The 21,404-nt window shown below is 41.5% G+C and overlaps 3 protein-coding genes across 7 annotated transcripts in view; 2 read left to right on the forward strand and 1 right to left on the reverse strand.

The window, feature by feature from the left end:
* The window catches only part of flvcr2a (FLVCR heme transporter 2a), a 19,507-nt gene extending 8,188 nt beyond the window's left edge, over nucleotides 1–11,319 (forward strand). Inside the window, exons 2-12 of one of the 3 annotated variants that reach the window (XR_007029777.1) lie at nucleotides 1–248; nucleotides 2,590–2,731; nucleotides 3,992–4,132; nucleotides 5,215–5,282; nucleotides 5,537–5,640; nucleotides 7,320–7,430; nucleotides 8,397–8,502; nucleotides 8,616–8,727; nucleotides 9,190–9,254; nucleotides 10,377–10,490; nucleotides 11,180–11,319. The exon at nucleotides 1–248 is cut by the window's left edge and continues 794 nt beyond it. Coding sequence is in view for 2 of the 3 variants with exons in the window: in XM_035611326.2 (XP_035467219.1) it covers nucleotides 1–248; nucleotides 2,590–2,731; nucleotides 3,992–4,132; nucleotides 5,215–5,282; nucleotides 5,537–5,640; nucleotides 7,320–7,430; nucleotides 8,397–8,502; nucleotides 8,616–8,727; nucleotides 9,190–9,254; nucleotides 11,180–11,242 (1,160 nt within the window). In the remaining variant the exon portion in view is untranslated. The remainder of the gene's footprint in view (nucleotides 249–2,589; nucleotides 2,732–3,991; nucleotides 4,133–5,214; nucleotides 5,283–5,536; nucleotides 5,641–7,319; nucleotides 7,431–8,396; nucleotides 8,503–8,615; nucleotides 8,728–9,189; nucleotides 9,255–10,376; nucleotides 10,491–11,179) is intronic. The other 2 variants (XM_035611326.2, XM_035611329.2) reach the window with 2 other exon arrangements.
* A 1,149-nt stretch (nucleotides 11,320–12,468) lies between these two features.
* erg28 (ergosterol biosynthesis 28 homolog) lies at nucleotides 12,469–15,205 on the reverse strand. The gene is made up of 5 exons (XM_035611344.2): nucleotides 15,047–15,205; nucleotides 14,683–14,845; nucleotides 13,833–13,923; nucleotides 13,632–13,750; nucleotides 12,469–13,471 (listed from the first exon to the last, which is right to left on the reverse strand). The coding sequence occupies exons 2-5, from the start codon at nucleotides 14,813–14,815 to the stop codon at nucleotides 13,383–13,385; spliced, it is 432 nt and encodes a 143-aa protein (XP_035467237.1). The 5' UTR covers nucleotides 14,816–14,845; nucleotides 15,047–15,205; the 3' UTR covers nucleotides 12,469–13,382.
* A 522-nt stretch (nucleotides 15,206–15,727) lies between these two features.
* Nucleotides 15,728–21,404, forward strand: part of ttll5 (tubulin tyrosine ligase-like family, member 5) — a 45,376-nt gene continuing 39,699 nt past the window's right edge. For all 3 annotated transcript variants that reach the window (XM_035611323.2, XM_035611324.2, XM_035611325.2), the window contains exons 1-7: nucleotides 15,728–15,878; nucleotides 16,280–16,427; nucleotides 18,856–18,962; nucleotides 19,098–19,180; nucleotides 19,941–20,047; nucleotides 20,321–20,451; nucleotides 20,566–20,648. In XM_035611323.2, the coding sequence (XP_035467216.2) occupies nucleotides 16,369–16,427; nucleotides 18,856–18,962; nucleotides 19,098–19,180; nucleotides 19,941–20,047; nucleotides 20,321–20,451; nucleotides 20,566–20,648 (570 nt within the window). In that variant the 5' untranslated portion in view covers nucleotides 15,728–15,878; nucleotides 16,280–16,368. The remainder of the gene's footprint in view (nucleotides 15,879–16,279; nucleotides 16,428–18,855; nucleotides 18,963–19,097; nucleotides 19,181–19,940; nucleotides 20,048–20,320; nucleotides 20,452–20,565; nucleotides 20,649–21,404) is intronic.

The raw sequence follows: 21,404 nt of genomic DNA on the forward strand, positions 1-21,404 counted from the left end.
TCACGTGGCTGCTGGACAACCGGGGCATCAGGGACATGGTGGTGGTGGGGTCCGCCTTCAACTGCATCGGGGCTTGGATCAAGACGAGCACGGCGGACCCGGGAATGTTCGCCATGACCTTCCTGGGCCAGTTTGTGTGCTCGGTGGCCACAGTTCACATCCTTGGCATCCCGTCCAGACTCGCGTCCCTGTGGTTTGGGCAGCAGGAGGTGTCAACCGCCTGCTCCATTGGCGTGCTGGGAAACCAGGTGTGTCTCTGTTTACCTGCTGGCCTGTTCTGTTCTGCACTTCTCATATTGCTGATAAGATAACCCTCTCCTAATTTATCTGAATGGCAATGTTTAAAAAAGAAAAAGCAGGCGTGTCGTATATATGCGTGACTCAGTCTCTGTGCCTTTGACTTGTTTTTCCAACCTTCTCCGTGAGTCAGCAGGTTGCGAATCACTCGTGGCCACTTCAGCTTCTAACAACAGCTTGAAGAGTCTTAGAGAGAAGCAATGCCGACCAACTTGCATAACCAGGCTACTTACAGTAGAAAATGCTTACATTGTAAGTTTCAGGATTTCTCACGTGTGCCGTCGACATGCATGTGGTTCAAAGGAAGTAGCTGTTTTTGGTCAGCTGTGTATGGATATTAGGTCGTAGTTCATGTATGTTATTTTCCAAATGTCAAGTGAAAAACCTTTTAATTTTACGAATTCATTTACTCGGGGGAAGCTCAGTTTCTACTTATACACACTCACATCAAAAGGCAGCAGGTGTATCATAAAGACAGGTAAAGAAGCAGATACGACACAGTGTGTGTGTGTGTGTGTGTGTGTGTGTGTGTGTGTGTGTGTGTCAGGTGACTTCCACTTTTTAAACCGTCTACTTCTGAACAAGCTCCCAAATATTAGAACATATATTGCCGTTACCATTAAAGTTGCTAAGTCATCTTAAACCTAAGGTAATGGAAAATTCCAGCTCGTCACGGTTCATTCCTCTCGTACCTCAGAAGACCAACACGAGTTTGCAGCAGAGTGAAACGCAGGCGTAGGTTTTAATGTAATCTGGAGGGATTTACAAATGGAAAAATGTGGCTCCATAATCCGGTTTACCTCTAAATTATTTTCTTTCTCCGCCGGCCAATCAAAACAGTCAGCGGACTCTGCACAAGCATAACAGTTCCTATTTGATAAAGGCTATATATGGTCCCCTTGTGTTCTCACCACACTCTGTGACACACAAACAGAGCCCACTGAAGGATGTGTGACCCCCTCTGATGTTCTTCAAACTCTGAAAGCCAAACAGTTTTCTCTTCAATTGAAGTGTGTCCTCTCACCTGCGTTAGGCCAAACACTGCACACCGGTCATTGTCATGCGAGTTGTTGTTGTGTGCTTTCCGCCCCGTCCCCCCGTCGCTTCAGATAAAGGGACACATCGTCGTTGATGTTTACTTGCTCACCACGACTTTATTGCTCTGGCTCTGATCTCCTCGACCGGACACTTCCAAGTTTTCGGGCCAAAGTAGTTCACACATTCCCCTCAGATGTTTGGAAATAGTGCTAACGAAAAGTCGGTGCGGATTTCTCATGAAGGCCCGCAAAGCATTGAAGAATGGTGCCAAAAGTAACTTCATAAGAGAGATCATTGATGATTTGGACCAAATTGAGAAGGAGCTTGTATTTGCTTTTACGACAAGTTATCAAGGCTCGCTCTGCTTCTCAAAAATGCACTGACTTGAAACAGAAGGTGTTTTCTTTGCTTCATTGAGCAAACATGACGGTCGCGTTATTCAGTTGTAGGGATCTTTTATAGGTGCCTGTGAAAATCTTTAAAAGCTTTCTCTTGCAAAAGAACCACGAGGTTAATTAAAGATTGTTCAAGGGGCTAATGTTGGATAACTGACATCAATAACGCAATGTGTTTTTTGTACTGTAAGAGGGTAACAGGTGCAGATCTATAAATCATGGGGATTCTTACACTTTCCCAGTGGACTGAAGAGGTCTGATATACAGTATTTGTTTTTCTTGCTCACTTCAGACGCTTCCCTCTGGTTGGTTCCCCCTGTAGGAACATGTCTCGTCACTTTCCTTTTTTTTTTTGCCCTTTTCCTTCCCTCACCTTTCCCCTAGACTGGAGGGACCTCGGCTGCTGTCCCCACTGGGATGTTTATGCGGCTGGAGGAAGCTGAGGAAACAGGCTTTACTTATGTGGTATCCACATTTGGAAGGTTTAGCAACCACACTATCTCATTTTTCATAGAGAAACTAGAATCACTGCTGGACCCTTAGGGATGGGTCGGGCTTATCCAGTGTGAAGATCTAGAAAGTCAAGTTCGACCGTCGCTGTTGTATCTGCATGTCAACATCCTGTTGTGGCCCAGTCAGAAGGGAGCACAATCGCCCTACCAGCCCCTCTACCATCTCTGGAACGCAGAAATGATCCTAAAGTGTGAATTAGTGAGCAGATTTTGTTACCTTTGGATGGAGCCAGCATTCTGTTTTGAGTCGTTATGCGAAGGCTTACCAGCTGCTAGCTTTAATCATATATATAATCTCGAACACTTAGACAGAGTTGACTTATTAATTTAGCGCCTCTCCTTTACAGATGGGTATCGCCATTGGGTTCCTGGTGCCACCCATCCTCGTGCCTAACGTGGACGACATGGATGAGCTGGCACACCACATCAGAATCATGTTCTACATCAGCGCCGGAGTGGCCACCCTCATCTTCATCCTCGTGGTGATCGGTAAGTCTTCGAGGGAAGATGAGTAACCTCGTCCACGGGCTCCTAGAGTGGGTGAGAGCTGTCAGGACTCTTCACTCACTCGCGCAATTAGAGCCGACTGCAATGTCACCCAACTCCCACAGTCATGGTTGTGAAAATGTATGACGCAGATAAATGCTAATAAGATCTGTTTGGTATTGCAATAAAATATTTATTTTCAATTAGAACACAAACATTTCTCCAAAATAATTTTTCCAACATGGAAATGTCATTGTTTGACTTGCAGTTCCATTCGTTTTTACATGCTGGAGCCTCCTCTGGTCGTCGGGCTCCTCAGGCTGCACTGCTGAAAAGCTGAGTCTCCCTGAGATGTGCTCTCTACCAACAGATCAGCAGCCTTGCCGTCCACTAGACGAGCTGCTGCAGTAATTGCTGTAATTGTCCACCTCTTGAAGAGATGTGTTTGGACACTCAGGGAGTCAGGAGTGTTTTATGAAATCCCCCCCACCACCAGCACTGTTAAATCCTCCCTCCACCTCTGTTGAGGACCAGAACTGGCTGACAGTCAGAGAAACCATTTATTTCTGGAAGATGCTCAGTCGCTCAGAAAAAGTTCCTTGATCTTCAATCAGAGCTTTTACTGTGTGTGAGGACAAAGGTTGGCGAGTCCAGCGTTCTCCCTGTGATCAGTGGGATCAATTTAATGGGGATAACATGCTCTTGTAGTCATCTTGTGGTCATTGAGTCTTTAGGTCCGGCATAGCTGACATCACACACAGGGAAGTTTATCCTACATAATCCCATGGTCCGTATTTGGCACCACATTAAACCCAGCGATGACATATTCAGTGCAGTCAATGTACAGAAATTTAATAAAAATTGTAAAACGGTAGTATGTTGCCTTAACCATGCAAAGTTGCGAGGAAGGAGAAATAGCAAAACAACACAAACAATTCCATGAAAGACAGAAAAAGTCAATAGAAATAGGTCATCGTCTATGAAAATTAACACACACACACGCACACACACACACACACACACACACACACACACACACACACACACACACCCACACACACACACACTGTTGCTCCTCGTCCTGTCAGTATATCCTCCATCATCACTTTGGGCCTTTGACCCCAGGCCAGTGTCTGTGTTAGAGCTGATAGGAAAGCAGACAAAACACGATGTCACCCAGCTTCTCTCCCTCCGACCAGAATGTCTTATATCCTAAACACACACACACATAATTTCCTGAAATACTGTGTATCTGTTTTCCAGTGTTTCAGGAGAGACCAGAGATCCCTCCCACGCAGGCCCAGGCCCAGGCCAGGAGCATCCCCCCGGATGAGTACTCGTACATGGCCTCCATCTTGAGGCTGCTGCGCAACAAGCCCTTCATGCTCCTGGTGCTCAGCTATGGTGGGTCTCCTCCTGCTACCCTTTATTAGATGACACCTTGTCTAGCGGACATGGCCATTCTGTGTTTCATTCGACTTTGCAGCTAGGGCTGCAGCTAATGATGATTTTGATTCATTTTTTTCTCCAAATGGATTATTTCTCCAAATAATGGATTAGGCTGTAAAATGTTGAATAACTATTAAAATAAGACATGGCAAGTTCTGAAAGCTCAAGATGTCATCCCTAAATTGCTTATTTTTAGGACTCAATGATATTCAAGTTAAAGTTAACAATATGACAGATGGTTTCAGCACTGGTTTCATCATTGAATGACTCCAGAGACTGTGACTGTGTTGATGCAAAACTCATTTCAGTGGCTAAATCATCCCTCTCACACCTGATTCACATACACTGAAGTTCCTTGGTGTGACTTTAGTTTGTTGTAACACTCTCTGACTCTTCAAACATCCTAATTTGAATATGCTGTTGGGCCATAGGGAGGTCACATGAAGGGAGGAGGAAGTCAGAGCCATATCTATGTCTCCTCACATGCTGTTTTGTCACAAAGGTGACCTTTATCACATCACTCCACACTCCAGCATCTTACGTTTAAGGTATCTGCAGACTCTGATGTTGACAGAATATGGAGGTGAAAGGTAACAAGGATTTGTCACGGCCATTATTTGTGTAAACTCCCAGCTGGTGGGCAGATATGAAGATGTGTCACCGTCACACCTCCAGCAAATTGCCAATGTGTAGCGCTGATCTAAAGGTCGTTCTGAGCTGTCACACACGTGCTCAAAGGTCACAGTGTGATGACAAAGATGTTAATGATTGACAGTTTGAAGAATCTGAAAATTTGGACACCTGTATAAGGTTTTAACATCATTTTGAATAAGGATGTTTACAAGAAGTGCTGAGTGACGTGTGTTGCAGCACAAACTGAGATGCTCCTAGCCAAGTAATGGCAAAGTCTAAAGGCTTCTCCAGAGTGGATTTGTGTGGTTGACGCCAGTATTTTTTTTAGAAGGGTCCCATCTGGATCTTCTCTGTTCCCTGCAGTTCTTCCCATAATAGAGACTTTTTTCATTCGTTGTCCGCAGGCCTGAACGTCGGCTGCTTCTATGCCGTTTCCACATTGTTGAACCGGATGATCATCGAACACTACCCTGTAAGTTCCAGCGCGTCTGCTGGAAAACTCTCCACTGCCTTGTCTCCTTAATTTCCAACCAGATGAGCTTTAACTGTACTTCTCCTTCCGTGTTTGTGTGACTTCCTTTGACACGAGTAACTACTTTATAAAGCTGCCGAGCAGATGACCCTGACACATTACAGGAGTCTCTGACTGGACGAGATAACGGCTGAATGCCACAGACGACTTGGGTGGTCTCGAAAAAACATAAACTTCAGTGTTTTTAATCTCAGGGCGATGAGGTGAATGCTGGCAGGATCGGTCTGACCATCGTCATTGCGGGCATGGTGGGGTCCCTCATTTGTGGCATTTGGCTGGACAAGACTAAGACCTACAAGTAAGATAAGCATCCTTTATATTACTATTACTTCTTCAGTGGTCTACAAGGCTGGACATGTTCAAGGTGCCATTAGGAAACAAATGATGACTTAACTCTGACAGTGGCTTTTCAGCCACTATGCAACGAAAGGGAATCTGCTAGGATGCTATCATTTTTTTAATTGTCATGTTTTGACACGAGTACAGTAAGTAGTTGTAGCTTCACGTGTGTGAAGCGAATCTAGCGTGACCTCTGAGAGGAAATGCTTCAACGTGATCTGTTCTTCAGGGTCAACAGTCGCTCTTGTTTGCTGCAGGACAACACGGTTCTCCTTGAATGAATATCTTTCAAATTTGTTCACGGGGAATGCGTCAGAGTGAATTTAAGGTTTTTGTTCAAAGCGGACACGAATGAGAATCCAGCGGAACTGAGCTTTCTATCCGACGTCCCTCTCTGCTAATCTGAGCTGACAGGCTATACTCTGCTGGTCCCCTCAGGTCACATCTCAGGCCTGGCGCCGCTGCAACAAACACGGAAAACAGTGATGATGCAGTTTTAAAAGTGAATATATCTGATAGGTATCCAAATATTCAACCATACTTTTGGTTTGATCAGATAAATCAACATATTTGCTTCTTATTTTGACCAAGTTTCTGAGTGTGAAATATTTGGTGCCAGGCAAATTATTATTATCAGGGAAAAAAAAATCCTTGGTCCTCAGATTCCATACAGTCAGTCAGGCCCCGATTTATTCTGTTGCTCCTATTGTCCCATGTGGGAAAGAGAGTCAAAGGACCATGTTATATTAACAAAAACATTTTGCAGCAATGTTTTACGCGTGGTTGTACAAGAGACAGCTTCACCAGAGTAAGCCTGTTTGTGCAGGTGGCCCGGGGCATTTAGTGACTCAGGGTATCTTCTTTTTTTTTTTCCAAAGTTGATAGTTAAGAACCATCCTCAATCAACAGTAAGTTAGTTAGCTGCTTGAAGGCTCCTCTTATTGGATTTCACTCTGAGGAAATGTGAGGAATTTCAACATCAAGACAAATAGTGAGGACGTGAGGAAATACCCTGATCTCAAACAAAATATAAAAAAAGGAATAAAAACGATTTTTACAACATTGCCATAACATGCACTGTGCACATTTGACGCATGCAGAGGAAGGGATGCATGTTGAATACTACAATTATTCTTTAAAATGGAACTTGAAATTTATATAAAGAAATCCTAATGCGATAACTTATCCCCACAGATGTTAGTAAATCTAGACAAACAGGCAGTTTTTATAAAAAACATTAAAAAGTAGTACTGAAAGTGGGTCCTGATGCTATCGCTTCCATACTTTTGCAAATAAGAGTATTGACTTACTAGCATTTTACATATAGACTGAGCAATGTCAGGAGATCGCCCCGAAGAAGCCAGGGAAACATAAATCTATACAGTGTGTTAAAAAAGAAATTATAAATCATGCCTGGGTTGGAATGTAGCAGAAGCTGTTGAGCCTCGTCACAAGCTTCAGATTCTTAAGTATGTAAATGTTAAATCATTTACATACTTACGTATGTACTTTGACCCCTTAGATGATTTGGAGTTTCTAAAGTTACAATAGTCTTTTATTTCATGGTGGGTGCTGCCTGTAAACATGTGCGACTTTTGTGCGACAAAATGATTGACTCTCGCCTCCTCTGTTCTCCAGACAGACCACCCTGTTCGTATATCTCCTCACGCTGATCGGCATGCTGGTCTACGCCTTCACTCTCAACCTGGGTCACCTGTGGGTGGTGTTTGTCACAGCCGGACTTTTAGGGTAGGTAACCATTAAAGAGTAGAGGCCACCAGGGTCTTAAACATCACAGCCGGGGCTTGTGATTAACCCCAAACATCATTCATGATGAGGGTAAAAATTAACCGTCATCATTTGGGTCATTTGTGTACCATTAACAACTCTTCATCCCCACAACTACACCTGCCAAATAACAGCCGCTGTGTTTAGATAACCTTAAAATCTATCTATCTATTAGAAATGCTAGGTCAGAATTTGTCCATTATTTCTATATGAAGAGTGATAAACAGGATGAAATCATCTGAACCTTTGACTTTAGATCTTGAAGGAATCCCTGAGATTGAGATATGCACTGTACCAGGACTTTTTTGAATTAGAAAGGGAAAATGTTGAAATTTGACCAATGCTATTTCCTGATATCCAAATGAGACTGGGAACCTTGGGGAATTCATTTAGCACTCAAACCTAAACAGTAGTAATATCTGATGAATCCAGAGGTTATGATTAATATCTTTGACCGTCTTTAGGATGTTTAGTTTTGTTGCAAGAGATGTAGAGGGCTTTTACACGGTGGTTTTAATAGAAAATTTCCTTTGAGATGTGTAATGACACTTTTTTAGATGTAATTTTAACCTGGAGGTGATAATGAATCATGTCTGTCACGTGTGATAACATCGTTGACATCTGTATGCAGTTCACGCCCTCTGCATTTCTCTTGACAAAAGAAAGCTCTTCCGACCCCTCGGTCCACGTGCTATGCTCTTACAATTATTGCTATTTATGGTGGGCTGATTATGCCCATAACTTGTTTCCATAACAATTCCTTTGTCTGGTTGAAGCCCAGACAGGATGTATTATACACTTTTGCTACTTTAACATTTGTGGTGCTATCTCATATGCCTTGTTGTGGGTTGAAAACAGTGACTGATGTTCAGGAATAATGTACGGCACATCACACACTTTTGTTATGGCCTCGATGTCCTTCTACAGCTTCTTCATGACGGGATATCTGCCTCTGGGCTTCGAGTTTGCAGTGGAGCTCACCTATCCTGAATCAGAGGGAACCTCATCTGGACTTCTTAACTGTTCCGCTCAGGTCATCCATTTCAACACGGTCCACTGTGACAACGGAGCCACAGACTAAACATACATGACAGAATATAAACGATGTTGGTTTGTGTCTGTAATCGTTTTCTAAACTCATTCCAGATCTTCGGCATCATTTTCACCATCTCCCAAGGGAAGATCATCGATAGATGGGGCACATTAGCGGGAAACATCTTCCTGAGCATCTTTCTACTAATAGGATCAGTAATGACAGGTAAGAGATGAACTTCTCCTCTATTTCCTCAGTATGTTTATTCTCAGAACATTGAACGCGCGTGCGCGTGACATAAAAGTCAGCTTCAGTACACCTTGTATTACAGCGGTGAGGTGTGACGGTTGTGGATTGTCTTTACAATCCCACAGGAAGTCAAATCTTTAACAGGGTAAAGTCTCCATCTAGTGGATGAAAGAATAACCACAGGACAATCAAATGAAAAAAAGTCATTGGTTAGTGTTTCATATAATACGCCAGTTTTTTTTTGTATTAAAATTACATGAGCTTTAAAGCATTATAGAGCCTCCCTCATGGCTAATACTCAATCAATCAATCAGACATTATTTATATAGCTCATGTCATACAAACAAAACGTAACACAAAGTGCTTCACAAAAAATAAAGCTCTACATTTTTACAGAAAGTCCCATTACATGTTCCCTTTCCTCCGTGTTCATCACAGGACTCATCAAGGCTGACCTCCGGCGGCAGAAGGCCAACCTACGTGCCGAGGTGCAGACAGTGAGCGTGAGTACATCTGTGTGTGCCACATGAAGTCGGAGGTGGGATCTTCACATCCCCGTGGTGAGGGAATGTGTCAGATACCATCCCAGACGTGGGCTGAACGCACTCTGCTGGCTGCTTCTCTGCAGTCCTCACACTGCCGTGCACGCAGGGGCTGCATCGCTGCATCGGGAGGAAACTTGTGTCTCTAAACTCACTAAAAACATCCTGATTGCAGGAAGCACAATCGCTCTGTGTGTGACGGCTCTAGTCTCCAACTCACTCTAACAAAAACAGCATGTTTACCAACTTCTGCTACAATAACCTGATTTTGCGCTTTCACGTGGATGCAATTGAAAGCTGTCACCTGGATCTATAACCTGTAATAATCAGTTTCATAAATCACTTTAATAATGTTATAATAACACACAAGAATTCACTTTTGAGAAATACAAAGCGGTTTGATTTTTAAAAGAACTTTTTTAAGGATCATAAAAACAATGATCAGGAGCTCACATATTAAACTTCATTGAAACAACAACAACAACAACAACTACAGTCAGTCAGTGGCCTCCAGCTGCTCAAAGTAACCTTTTCATTTTTAACAATGAATGGCAAATTAATGGGCCAATACGTCACACTGCATGTCTTCACACTTATTGCCCCTTTGACAAGCTTTTTATTTGTTTTTCCTGTTTTTCCTCTTCCTGTTTGAAATATTCCAGTATAACAATACAAAGGCAGCTACACTGGAAGTAGCTCCAGTAACTCTGTACACTTACAGATTTAATATAAGAAACCTTTTACAGACCTTTAGTTTGTTTGTTTTATTGATGAGCCAGTACTGTTAAATTGTTAGAAATAAGAAGACCAGCAGTGAAATTATATATAATAGTGTTTATTAAATTTACATCATATTTAGTATGATTGACTGCAAAGTGAATTCAACTGCACTCCATATTTCCCGCACCGAGTGGCTGTTGGGCTGACAGACTGGTAGCAGGCAGTTTTACTTGGCTACAGTAGTTTGGTGGGGGCAGACGCGTGGTGGTGTTGTGTGGAGGAGATGGTGGAGGTGGAGGAAGAGATGATATGAGAGCGGGAGATGACACACTCAGAGGTGTGACATCCAAGCTACTGTTCCAGCCTACAGGGTCCGTGTCATCGGCGCAGGACTACGGGGCCACAGGGCGCAGCTGACAGCCACAGTCTTGACATTAATCCACAACCTCACTAAAACCAAAACACACAGCCGCCAAGGTACGGACACACACTCCTCTCCAGCTTGAACATCAGCGATACGACACTCACACACACAACAAACACAAACGCACACACACACACACACACACACACACACACACACACACACACAGACACAGACACACACACACACACACACACACACACACACACACACAGTGTTTCAGTTTCAGTGTTTGATTCATAAAGGTTAAGACTCGTGTTAAAAACATTCAAGGTTGCCAAAACTTAACTGCAGTACATTATACAATTAAACAGGGTCACTGGTGTAAGTGTGCAATTAAACATCTTCCTGATGTTTCATCTTCTTGTAAATCCCATTATGAAGATAAAATTAATAATAATAATAATAATTAGAGTTCTAGCAGTTGTGTCTTTTTGGCACTTGACGTGATTTTTTCTTTCTTTAAGCAAATCAACTTTTTATATGATCTGCTGTTTGTGATTAACTCACAGTAAGTGATTGGCTTTGATGAGCACATACTTTATGGATTACATTGATTTGATGCAAGAGGTGAACTAGAAGTTTTAAATTTAACACTACTGTAAAAGAAACAAACACAATCCTTTTTGTCCATGCTGATGTTCTCGTGTCTCTCTGAATGCTGCGAGACAATCTGTGTGTTTTTGATTAACTACGCTACGACGGCTTCACTCATCTGCTGTCTGTCCTTCATCCTTCACAGAAGCTCACAACGGATCTGGAAGGAGGCGTATCTCCACCTGAAATCCGGAAAGAGCAGAAGTAATGAAGAGCAAAGACGTCCCCTCTGTCAACGACACCATGTACACCCCCCCCCCCCAACCAAACAGAAAAACTGACTTGTCTACAAGCATAAACATGCACACATCACCACAGAATTACTTTTTTTCCTGAGTAGGAGTGAGCACGTCGAGACTCGTACTGCGTGACGATTTGTATTAATGGAGTAAGATGGAGCAGACCTGCTGTACAACAGGCCGTACACCAGAGACTCACACTAACATCCCAAGTGCAACTAAGCTCATTTCAATCCTGCACACAGGAAATGCACTTGGAATCTCAGTGGGTTTTTTTTACCTCCCCTACATGAAATCATATTTAATTTCATTCAGCGAACTGTAGACATTTCACCTTGAATCCAACTGCCCAGCATTGCTACAACTCTTCAACTTATTGATGTGTCCTAAGCGTTTGCTGCCCTCCTCTGGTTAGTGTTAATGTTTTGTTATATGCATATAATGAGCATTATTTATACTGTGAGTGTTTCCTAGTATCGGACCAATATTGTGTGTAGCTGAACTCACTGACTGATGGGATTTCCTGCCATGGCAGCCAGGTGTCCCATCGCTGTCATATCATCTCTGCCTGCCATTCAGGTTCACACGGAAGAACGCACTTCTGAATACTGCTGATTGTTAAACTGGTTGATGCTGTGCATCTGAGAACACTTTAAAAGGTCAGTCTTTGTCTCCACAAGAAGACATTTGGTGATGAATCTCTGGATTAAGACGTGAGAGCATATGGAGCACTAAGAATATCAGCGCAGCAAGGGATGGAAGGAAAAGGCAAATTCATCAATTGCCCTTTGTCATTTTGCACAAGAAAAATTTCTTTATGTTTGACACTCGTTCACATGTGATGTGGCCAGTTGTCCGTTTTGTGGCGGTTGTCACGTGACTGTAGCTAGTTATTATTTCCTTGGCATTTTTCAGACATTTCAGAGCTGTAAAAAAACATGTCTGCACAGAGTTTTTGCCATTTCTTATGCCGTGAATTGATTTATATATATTTTTTCTTTTAACTAGTTATTCAAGAAAATTAATCAAACAAATTAGTAGAATTAAACACGAGTGTAAGGACTTGTGAGGTTTGTTTCATTCCCCATCTCTCTAGATGAACTCTCAATTCAGTGTTACTGAATATATTTTTATGTTCAATAACGAAAGCCTGAGAATTTATTTAAATTAAATTTTGACATACCAAAGTGTGCAATGGTTTTCAGCACAAAATTAGCATTGTTTATTTCCGAAAACTATTTTTGACATCAAAAGCCAAGAATGAGATTTGAGCAGCACAGGATTTGAAAAGTTTTTTCAAAATGATGTAAAATCACAATTACACCATTGGAAAAGAAAGCCCATGTATATTTATCACAAATTGTTTTTCTTTTGACATTTAGAAATATATCTAATTTGCTTATTACTTGCTAGAACATGCAAAACAATCAAACCATTCAATTAAAAAAAAATTATATGAAAAGGGTGTGCAAACTTTTACAGCACAAAAAAACATTGTGAATTGCTAATATAAGTGTTTGTGCTATTTTGTAATGAAGAGCATAGTTTCATACTGTATGTTATTTCTGTTCCTTGGTAAATTATATTTTAAAAAAAAACAGGACATGTTAGTCTGGTGAAATAAAAATCAACTCAATTATAGCTGTGATCACTTTTCTTACCAACAAAGTCATAACCACACATTGACAAAAAAAAAGAAGTTTAAAACAAAAAACCCTACATTTAGTGGTATCTCGTTGACAAGTGTCACTTTATGACACATTATGACGTTTTAGCAGCGATAACTGCTATGATATGAAATTAACAACATTTAGCCAAGAAGTTAGAAATCAGAACAGGAAGTGTAACATGACAGTAAATTACAAGTGACTCAGACAAACATTTTGTAATTGCACCGTCAGCTGAAAAATGTCCAGTTAAAAACACGAAATACACTAAGTCCGAGATGTATATTGTCTTAGAAAATATCACAATAAGAAATGAAAGCAGATCTCGTGTTCTTCAGGGCAAGAAGCAGCAGCACACTGAGGACTGGTTCACCCCACGACTGTCTGGTGTTGGTCGTGTCGTGGGTTCCATGGACAACAAAAACCCAAACTGCTCAGTTACTCAGTTACGTTTCTTCTGCCGTGTTCCCACTTCCTCTTGTGTTTCTGGAATACACTGGTATCCAATCAGCATTCCCATTATAGAGAAACCTAAAAAAAGAAAATGTTGACGTGCAATTAGGAGTCTTTCATTTAGAATTAATGTTTACTCACTAACACAAGAGGGACGGGTGTCGTCTAATTTGATATTTAAAAACTACAGTATTTCAATAGTCGTTATATAAGGTGCAGTGTAAAGAGCCACACTCACTTGCCACGATGAGAGGTGCCATGACCCCGATGGTCAGAGGAGCAGTTTTGTAGATGAAGGCTTCGGACAGGAAGTGGCCCAGCGCCAACACAAACGTCCACAAGGTGATGTGATACAGCCTGCAGAGGGGGGCACACTGTGAGAACTTTATATGAAGGCAGCCAACAGAGAGAAGGCGCCGGAAGCGACTGGTGGTCTTACGTTCTGTTCTGGATATCGATGGCACACGAGCAGCGGATGATCGAAGACAGCAATGTCCAAATGCCAAATGTTCGAGCTTGGAGACCATTCACTAGGGGAGGAGGATGAAAAGGTGAAATCGGGGAAGGCTGGCATTAAGAAAAAATGGGAACAAATGTCATGATAAAACCATCTGTATATTTGAAAATCAGACAAGAGCAAAACTGCCTCATTTCAAATTAATTTATTTACAAAACGTAACTGATCTATTATCAGTGACTGCTATCGGACTGTTTGTAACAAAAAAAATCAGTCACAAAAAACGAATATTACTCTCTGTATGTGTATGAATGTGTCGCACTGAAACGTCAGAGATGTTATACAGTATTTAGAAACGTGTCATCTTTACAATGTCCACCGCAGAAAACCAGTCCAGGTAGTACACCTCTTTAATCCTCTCATAACAATATTTATAGTGAACAAAAATGTGTTTTTGTAAAGTGCTCTCATGTTGAAAATATTTATCTGCCACTACTGAAGATCCAGATTTTTCAAAACTCACACATACTGTATGGGTGAGGCTCTAATGATGAAGAATATTGTTACTGATGATTGTTTACATACATATACTGAGATGTAATTTAATCTAATCTAATGGTTGCGGTGTCACACCAGGCAATATGAGTTCATCCTCACAGAGTGATAAGCAGCCTTTAGACCTATCTCCCCTATTTAATGCTGTTTTATAAACTTAAGAACACAGCACAAAGGAATCACCTCACAGTTGAGTGCAGATGTTTTTAATTATTTATTGATTTTTTATTGTGGTGACGCTGCAGCGTCTGTTTGGGTTTTTGTCAGTTTGGCTCACCGAACTCTGGTGTGCCCGTGTAGAGCTTCTCCGACAGGAAGCTGTGATCTCTGAAGCTCTGCACGGTGTTTCCCATCGCGATGACGGACACCATCACCAGCCAGCTCCGCAGGACGTTCAGGAAGCGACTCATCCTCCCTGCCTGTCTGTCGGTGAGACGCACCTGTCGGGGACAACAGGTCAGCCACTGTGTCGGGCACATCTAATGACTAACACACGTCTCCACACGAAGTGCATCGATCAGCAATGAGCAAACATATCAATAACTAATATGACATGGCAGGCTAACGCTGCTCTGAACAGGTTCACGCCATTGGTGAACACCTTATGATAAAACAGTAACATATATGGTGCGTGTATTTACCTGGCGGTGTCTGCCGAGCTACAGTATGTCCATAAAAAACAGGATTACTCGATGCAAAATGATAATAGTGGGACTCGAGACAGCCGGGTTTGGTGTGGGTGTTATATTCTGAATGGTACATTTGACAATCTTGAACCGTGTGTTTGGACCAATGAGAAGGCTTAAACGATGGCTCCATCGAGTCGTACCATCGATATGATTGGCCCTATTCAAGCGTTACGATCCCGCCTACTCTCACCCACCAACCAATAGGAATCAAGCAACCCCCCCCGTCACCTGTAGACTGAGGATAGGCTGCACTCGAACAAAGAGTTAACATGCAGCGAGAGAGTAATCGGTTGTAGTGGATTTGGTTCGGCAGGAGTGGACCGTGTTTTCGACTAAAATATTCAAGTCGAAACCATTCAGAGTGTTCCAGTTTAAACGACTAGTACCATTTAGTAACTTTGAGCGGCCATTCGTAACCTATCAACCATTTTACTTCAGCACACGTTTATTTTTTAGTTGAAGCAATACTATATGTGAACACATATAAACACAGCATTTTTTGAGAGCCATCATTTTGAATAAGTAGGGTCATTCGATAATTTTGCACCCTTAATTTAATTCAAGGCACGTTCGTGTACCACGTTCTATGTTATTGATTTGACGGTTACAGTGACGTCCAAAATTTAGACAGGCGGACAAAAAAAGATTTCGTCCGCTAGTGCGCATGCGCAATGCTCTGTTGCTACTCAGTTGTTGTAGTTACCAGGAAGAGTGGCCGCGATGACCAACTGGCCCCCGGTGATACCAGCTAGCTAACGGTTAGCACGCTCCATAGAAATAAAAGGCAAGTGTGTATTTCTGCTGTTTATTTACACCGCATCTTCGAAACGTGTACTCAACCTGCGCATTGAACTTAGCACCCCGTTAGCTCCCCACACTTAGAGCAAGGCAGAAACCCGAGTCTTTATTTTGCTAACGCTGTCTTCGTGGGTTTCGTCTTAACGTCAGGTGTCCGCTGTGACGTCCACAACGACATTTTCACGGTCACACTAGCCAGAAAACAGCTGTTCTCAGCTAACCGCATTGCTAACTGTCAGCCACTGCTTTACGACTGTACCAGCGCGACAGTCATCATAAGCAAACCGCATAACGTGGTTGTTGTTTGTTTTTCATAGTATGTTGTTAATGGACTGACGTTTTTTTTTTTACGAGCGGAGCTCATTTACTGACTGCTTGTTTCTGCAGGTGGAGGCTTCAGGTGCCATGCTCCGACCCGGACACTTGATCCCTGCAGGAAGATTCCACCGGGCAGCTCGTCCCCGTCCGCTGTGAGGATGCCAGCTGTGACCCGGGACAAGGAGGACCCTGAATCCTCCTCCGAGGACGAGCAAGAGTGAGCACGCGTTTGTAGTTGTTCACTGTAGCATCGTAGCATGAACTCAACTGCACCGATAATAGAATAAACCAGGGTGTTTCTTCGGCTGCTATCGTATCAATACTACCTTAAAAAAAACATTTTTCAATATTGTTTTATTTTTCTGTTATTTTCACCTGTGATTGAGTACTCCCTCTTTCAAAACAGGCTCCTCGCTTAATGTACTGCACACTGTGTTTCATAACTGTGACACGGTTAAGGCAGTTAATATCAATGACGATGAGCAGGTTGTCGTCCCTGCAGCTTGTGGTCTGTCTGAATTAAGCAGGTTGTCTCTTTGTCTCCTTCAGTGTCAGTTAGGTTCTTAGACCGCTGATCCCCCCTGGTGCCCCTCACGAGATCTGTCTCTAAATACAGTGTTAATGTGACAACGTGCAGGACCAAGAACATTTCCCATTTTACTCTACACATCCTTGCAATTTGCCATCGTCTTTTGAATGTGTAATGTAATCCATGGAGGATTACAGAAGATTTCCCGAGCCTTGTTTAATAACTCGTACCAAAATGCATTTAGACAAAATGAATCCCTCGGGTAACTCTGAACTTTTCTTTTGCAAAATGAATATACTGTAAACTGAATGAGAGAAAAGAACATCTTGCATTAGACCGTGGTTGTCGTCAGTTGTTCTTTGTCATCTTGCAGGTGCCAGCTAATTCCCTCTTAAGCTATACTTAGTCATACCTTACTAAGAGACACTGCGCCTGGTTTTAGGCCATCTTCCATCTCCTGAATTAGTCTGGATTGCTTAGTATTAGGGTTTAACCTCTAAGTGACCATCGCTGCTTTTACTAAGGGCTGTAATTATTATTAAGACGTGATGATCAAAAAGAAAAATCTTCCTTCTCATCACACACCACTTCCTTTACAATAGTAACACAGATGTTTCTTATGGGGAATAGTTTTACTGCTATTGTACACACTTTTCTGCTCAACTCTGACTTGAATGTTTGATAAAATTGGTCGACGGACTCCTACCGTGGCAACAGTCAACACTAAATAATGCACTGAAGGACAACAAAGTATAATATTACAGGCAAATGCAAGAGACACATAGCATATATAAAGACAAACTCATGAAAGTGCATGCACAGGAGGAAACATGGCACTGCCTAGAACCTTTAAAAAGTATATTTCAATTGGTAAGGCCCTGTGATGGACTGGCGACCTGACCAGGGTGAACCCCGCCTCTTGTCAAATATCAGTTGGGATTGGCTCAAGCCCCCCGCGACCCTTAAGATATAAAGCGGTATAGATAATGGATGGATGGACATCAATTGGTAACACACAAATTAAAATAGTTCTGACAAATTCAAGTTTGTCAGAACTATTTACTAATTAAGAACTAATTAACTAATTTACTAATTAAGAACTAATTAAGAACTAATTAACTTGTTAATTATAAGTTGAACAAGCCTAATTTATTTGTGTTTACAATTGAAATAATAATTTTTAAGTTGGTAAATAATTTTCTTTTTTCAGTGCACAAGACTAAACATAATTTTACACAGGTGTTTTAACAACTTTAATGCCTCTTTGATCTCATATTTAATTGTATTTGATGAAAAGAAAAATAGAAGGAATCAACATAAAGTACAGATTTTATATTGGCTAAACAAACATTGATTGACTGTAGTTGATCACTAGAGGATTGAGTTTTAAAAAGTATCTTAACTCAAAGGACCATACCTTGCTGAAATATCACAATAAGTAACAAGTAAGTATAAGTAACAATCTGAGCTGCTGTCCACGATCTTCAAATCTTGTGTTGTCGGTGTATTTTCTCAATAGTCTTGATGGTGGTTTATGTTTAAAATAAACAGCTTTCTCAAATATCATCAAATTAAGGGGGTTCAGTCAAGCCACCGCAGTGGAAAAGATAACCACTGCATTGTTTGACATACCTGGATACATAAGCGAGGAGCAGCAATTGTTTACATGCCTCCCCTCTTATCAGGACTGACCGTGCCTGATTGAGGTCTGCTCCATCATCATGCTACCTTATCTTATTTCGAGCTGTAAGCAGGCTGTGTCTGGTACTATCAGATAGTATGCAGTTTTACAAGGGTGTTTGTCAGTACACGAGCCTGGCACCTCCTGAAATTTGTGTGTGGTACTGTCTTTATCTGCCTGGCTGAAATAAACACCGTGTCAGGATACATTCCCACACCATTAGGTAAGATACCCCTATAGGAAAAGATCACATCATCACGGACTGCACACCACAGATTCTGGCCAGGGAAATTAACCCTGGAGTGCATCTTCAGGATATTGTTACGGAGAATGTGTTTGCTGTGTATAAATCCAGATAATCAAAAGATTTAAGTGATTTGAATTTGAATTGTTACTAAGTTATTCTGCTTCATATGTAATTTGTTTATCCACTAGCGACCAGCCTTGCATCTCCTGGAGCGGCCTTAGCAAGACCATCCCAGTTCTCCTGTTTTTCCCTGAAGCTGTTGTTTTAAAAGATGGGAATATCTGCTCAGTTGGAGGTAACGCACAATTTGATGAAGCTACAAAATGTTGCTGAGTGACAAAAATTAATAATGATAGAAATAAACACTGCAGTTTTAATAAGTTGGGTACAAAGACTATTTTATCGTTTGAAATGTGTTTCCTTTGCTAAGAGCGATACAACTTGGCCTTCAAGATCGTGCGCACAGAGAGCCGCCTGGTGCGAGGGATACTTGCCAATCATGGGTTCCGTGAGGTAATGTTCTTCACTAAATCATGCAAATTGAAAAGATGAACCTATGGCGGACATAAACAGGTTGTTGTTTTTAGAGGCATATATATATATATATATATATATATATATATATATATATATATATAGATTACAAAACCATTGTCAAATGCACCAGGAATGCACCCACGGACAAAAAACCCCCAACACAAAATGACCTCAAGAGCATTAATCCTGTTTCACAAGGGCACAAAGTCCACATTATTTCTTTCTCCAAGCAGTTACAATTAATTCCCCTTTTCTTTCATTTCAATGCATCTTGACTCCCGCTAACCAATCATCAAACGCAGACGAGTGTCTGCCTCCGCCTCCGCAGAGCCAAACTTTAATAAGCCTTTATTGCAAACATCTGCCTCCCGCCTAGACGCTGACTGATCGGCCATGTGAATTCAGCGTATGAACGTATTGCTGGAAAAGAACAAAACAGATAAGATAATGTGATGGTGATGGAAATCTGTAAGTTGGCCATCCCTTTGAGAAAATGTCTAAAAAGCAGGCTGTACTTTTTTTCAGGTTAGTGTTAGATTGTAATCTAACTGAGCTGCCATATTTGATGGACATCCGAATATACTGTACAACTGCAGTTGTAGCTCGCTTTGTATGGACATCAAGTGCTATACTTGGTTTTACACTCACATGATCTATTTTTTAAAATTGTGCCCTTGACAAAGTCTTTTGTACTGAGTTGTTCAAGTTAAGTGAATCAGTGTCTCCCCCTTTTCAGGTTCATCCAAACTGTAATGACTTTAACCTCATGTGGACCGGATCTCACCTCAAGCCTTACATACTACGCAGCCTCCAAGACTTCCAGAAGGTCAACCACTTTCCCAGGTATAACAGAATGAGTGAGTGAGTGAGGGAGTGAGTGTACCGCCACTGTTTTCTGTGTTATAAATATCACCACTGAGCCATTCTAAGCCCTTCAAGTTCAGGCAATGTGGTTGTTGGCTTCCACTGCAAAGTGCATTTAGTTTGGACCAGTGCCTCTCTTAAACATGAAATGAATCATACTGTCAGGCAGAGGGCGTTCTGTAGCTGCTATGTGTTTTTGTTCTGTCCATGACTAAAGCGTTTTTCACACTGGAAGTCCCTGCTCATTTCCAGGTCCTATGAATTGACACGAAAAGACCGTCTCTACAAAAACATCCAGCGAATGCAGCAGACTCATGGCTTCAGAAACTTCCACATCGTTCCCCAGACCTTCGTGCTTCCCTCCGAGTACCAGGAGTTCTGCCGTGAGATACCTCCCATCTTACTGTGTTTGTCTCAGCAGAGCTATATTTACGATATGTTTACACACAGACTGTAAATCATTTTGAATCCGACCCTTCTCTCTGCTTCAATCTCAGATAGCTTTGCCAAGGACAAGGGCCCATGGATTATTAAACCAGTAGCATCTTCTAGAGGGCGGGGCATCTACCTGGTCAGCAATGTGAGTGATTCTTACAGTTATCGTTCTCACATACAACGGCTCCCGGCCTTCCACTGGGACCCCTCATCACAGGTTATGTCCTTATTATTGATACTAATTGTTTAATTTGACAGAATTTGGAGATCTGAAGAGATTAAAGTGAGACTGCAAACAAAGAAAAACAAATACATTTTTGAATACCTTTTTTTTGTGCGATCATCAGTCTGAAACCAAAAGATATTCTATGAACTCTGGTTATACTGTACAATAGGGAAAAACAGAAAAAAAAATCACATTTGATAAACTATATTAAGAGAATATTTGGCATTTTATGCTTGAAAATTTGTCTTAAATGATAAATTAATAAAAATAACTTGCAGCCACATACTGTTCCCTACATATTTTTGCCCTCGTGTACTGACGAAGGCCAAACGATGTGGGTGAAAGCTGTGCGAAAAAAGCTAAGTAAGTTGATCTTGTGATAATAATTACTTTGGTCATATATGAGAGTTCACTGAAAGCTTTGCTTTTTTACTTAGGAATCAGGTTGGGAACCACTTCTCATTTACTCATTTAATGCTGTGACCAAAAATAAACCTGTGTTAGTTTTGACTGTGATCAACATGAGTATGTAACGATTGTACATTGACTGACTTAAAAATTGCGATTTTTGTTTGTCTATTTTTTCATTGTGGTGCTAAAACAGTATTGAATTAGAGTAAAAGCTGGACTGACACCACAAATTATCTTTCTTTGTTTATTGGAACATGCAAACAG

Source organism: Scophthalmus maximus, chromosome 15 (assembly GCF_022379125.1).
Source record: "Scophthalmus maximus strain ysfricsl-2021 chromosome 15, ASM2237912v1, whole genome shotgun sequence".
NCBI lineage: Eukaryota > Metazoa > Chordata > Actinopteri > Pleuronectiformes > Scophthalmidae > Scophthalmus > Scophthalmus maximus.

Coding starts and splice junctions, on each gene's coding strand:
- erg28 (XM_035611344.2), bottom strand. CDS start 14,815: ATGAGTCGCTTCCTGAACGTCCTGCGGAGCTGGCTGGTGATGGTGTCC. Junction 13,924..14,682: donor CACGGGCACACCAGAGTTCG/GTGAGCCAAACT, acceptor CTCCTCCCCTAG/TGAATGGTCTCCAAGCTCGA. Junction 13,751..13,832: donor ATCGATATCCAGAACAGAAC/GTAAGACCACCA, acceptor CCCCCTCTGCAG/GCTGTATCACATCACCTTGT.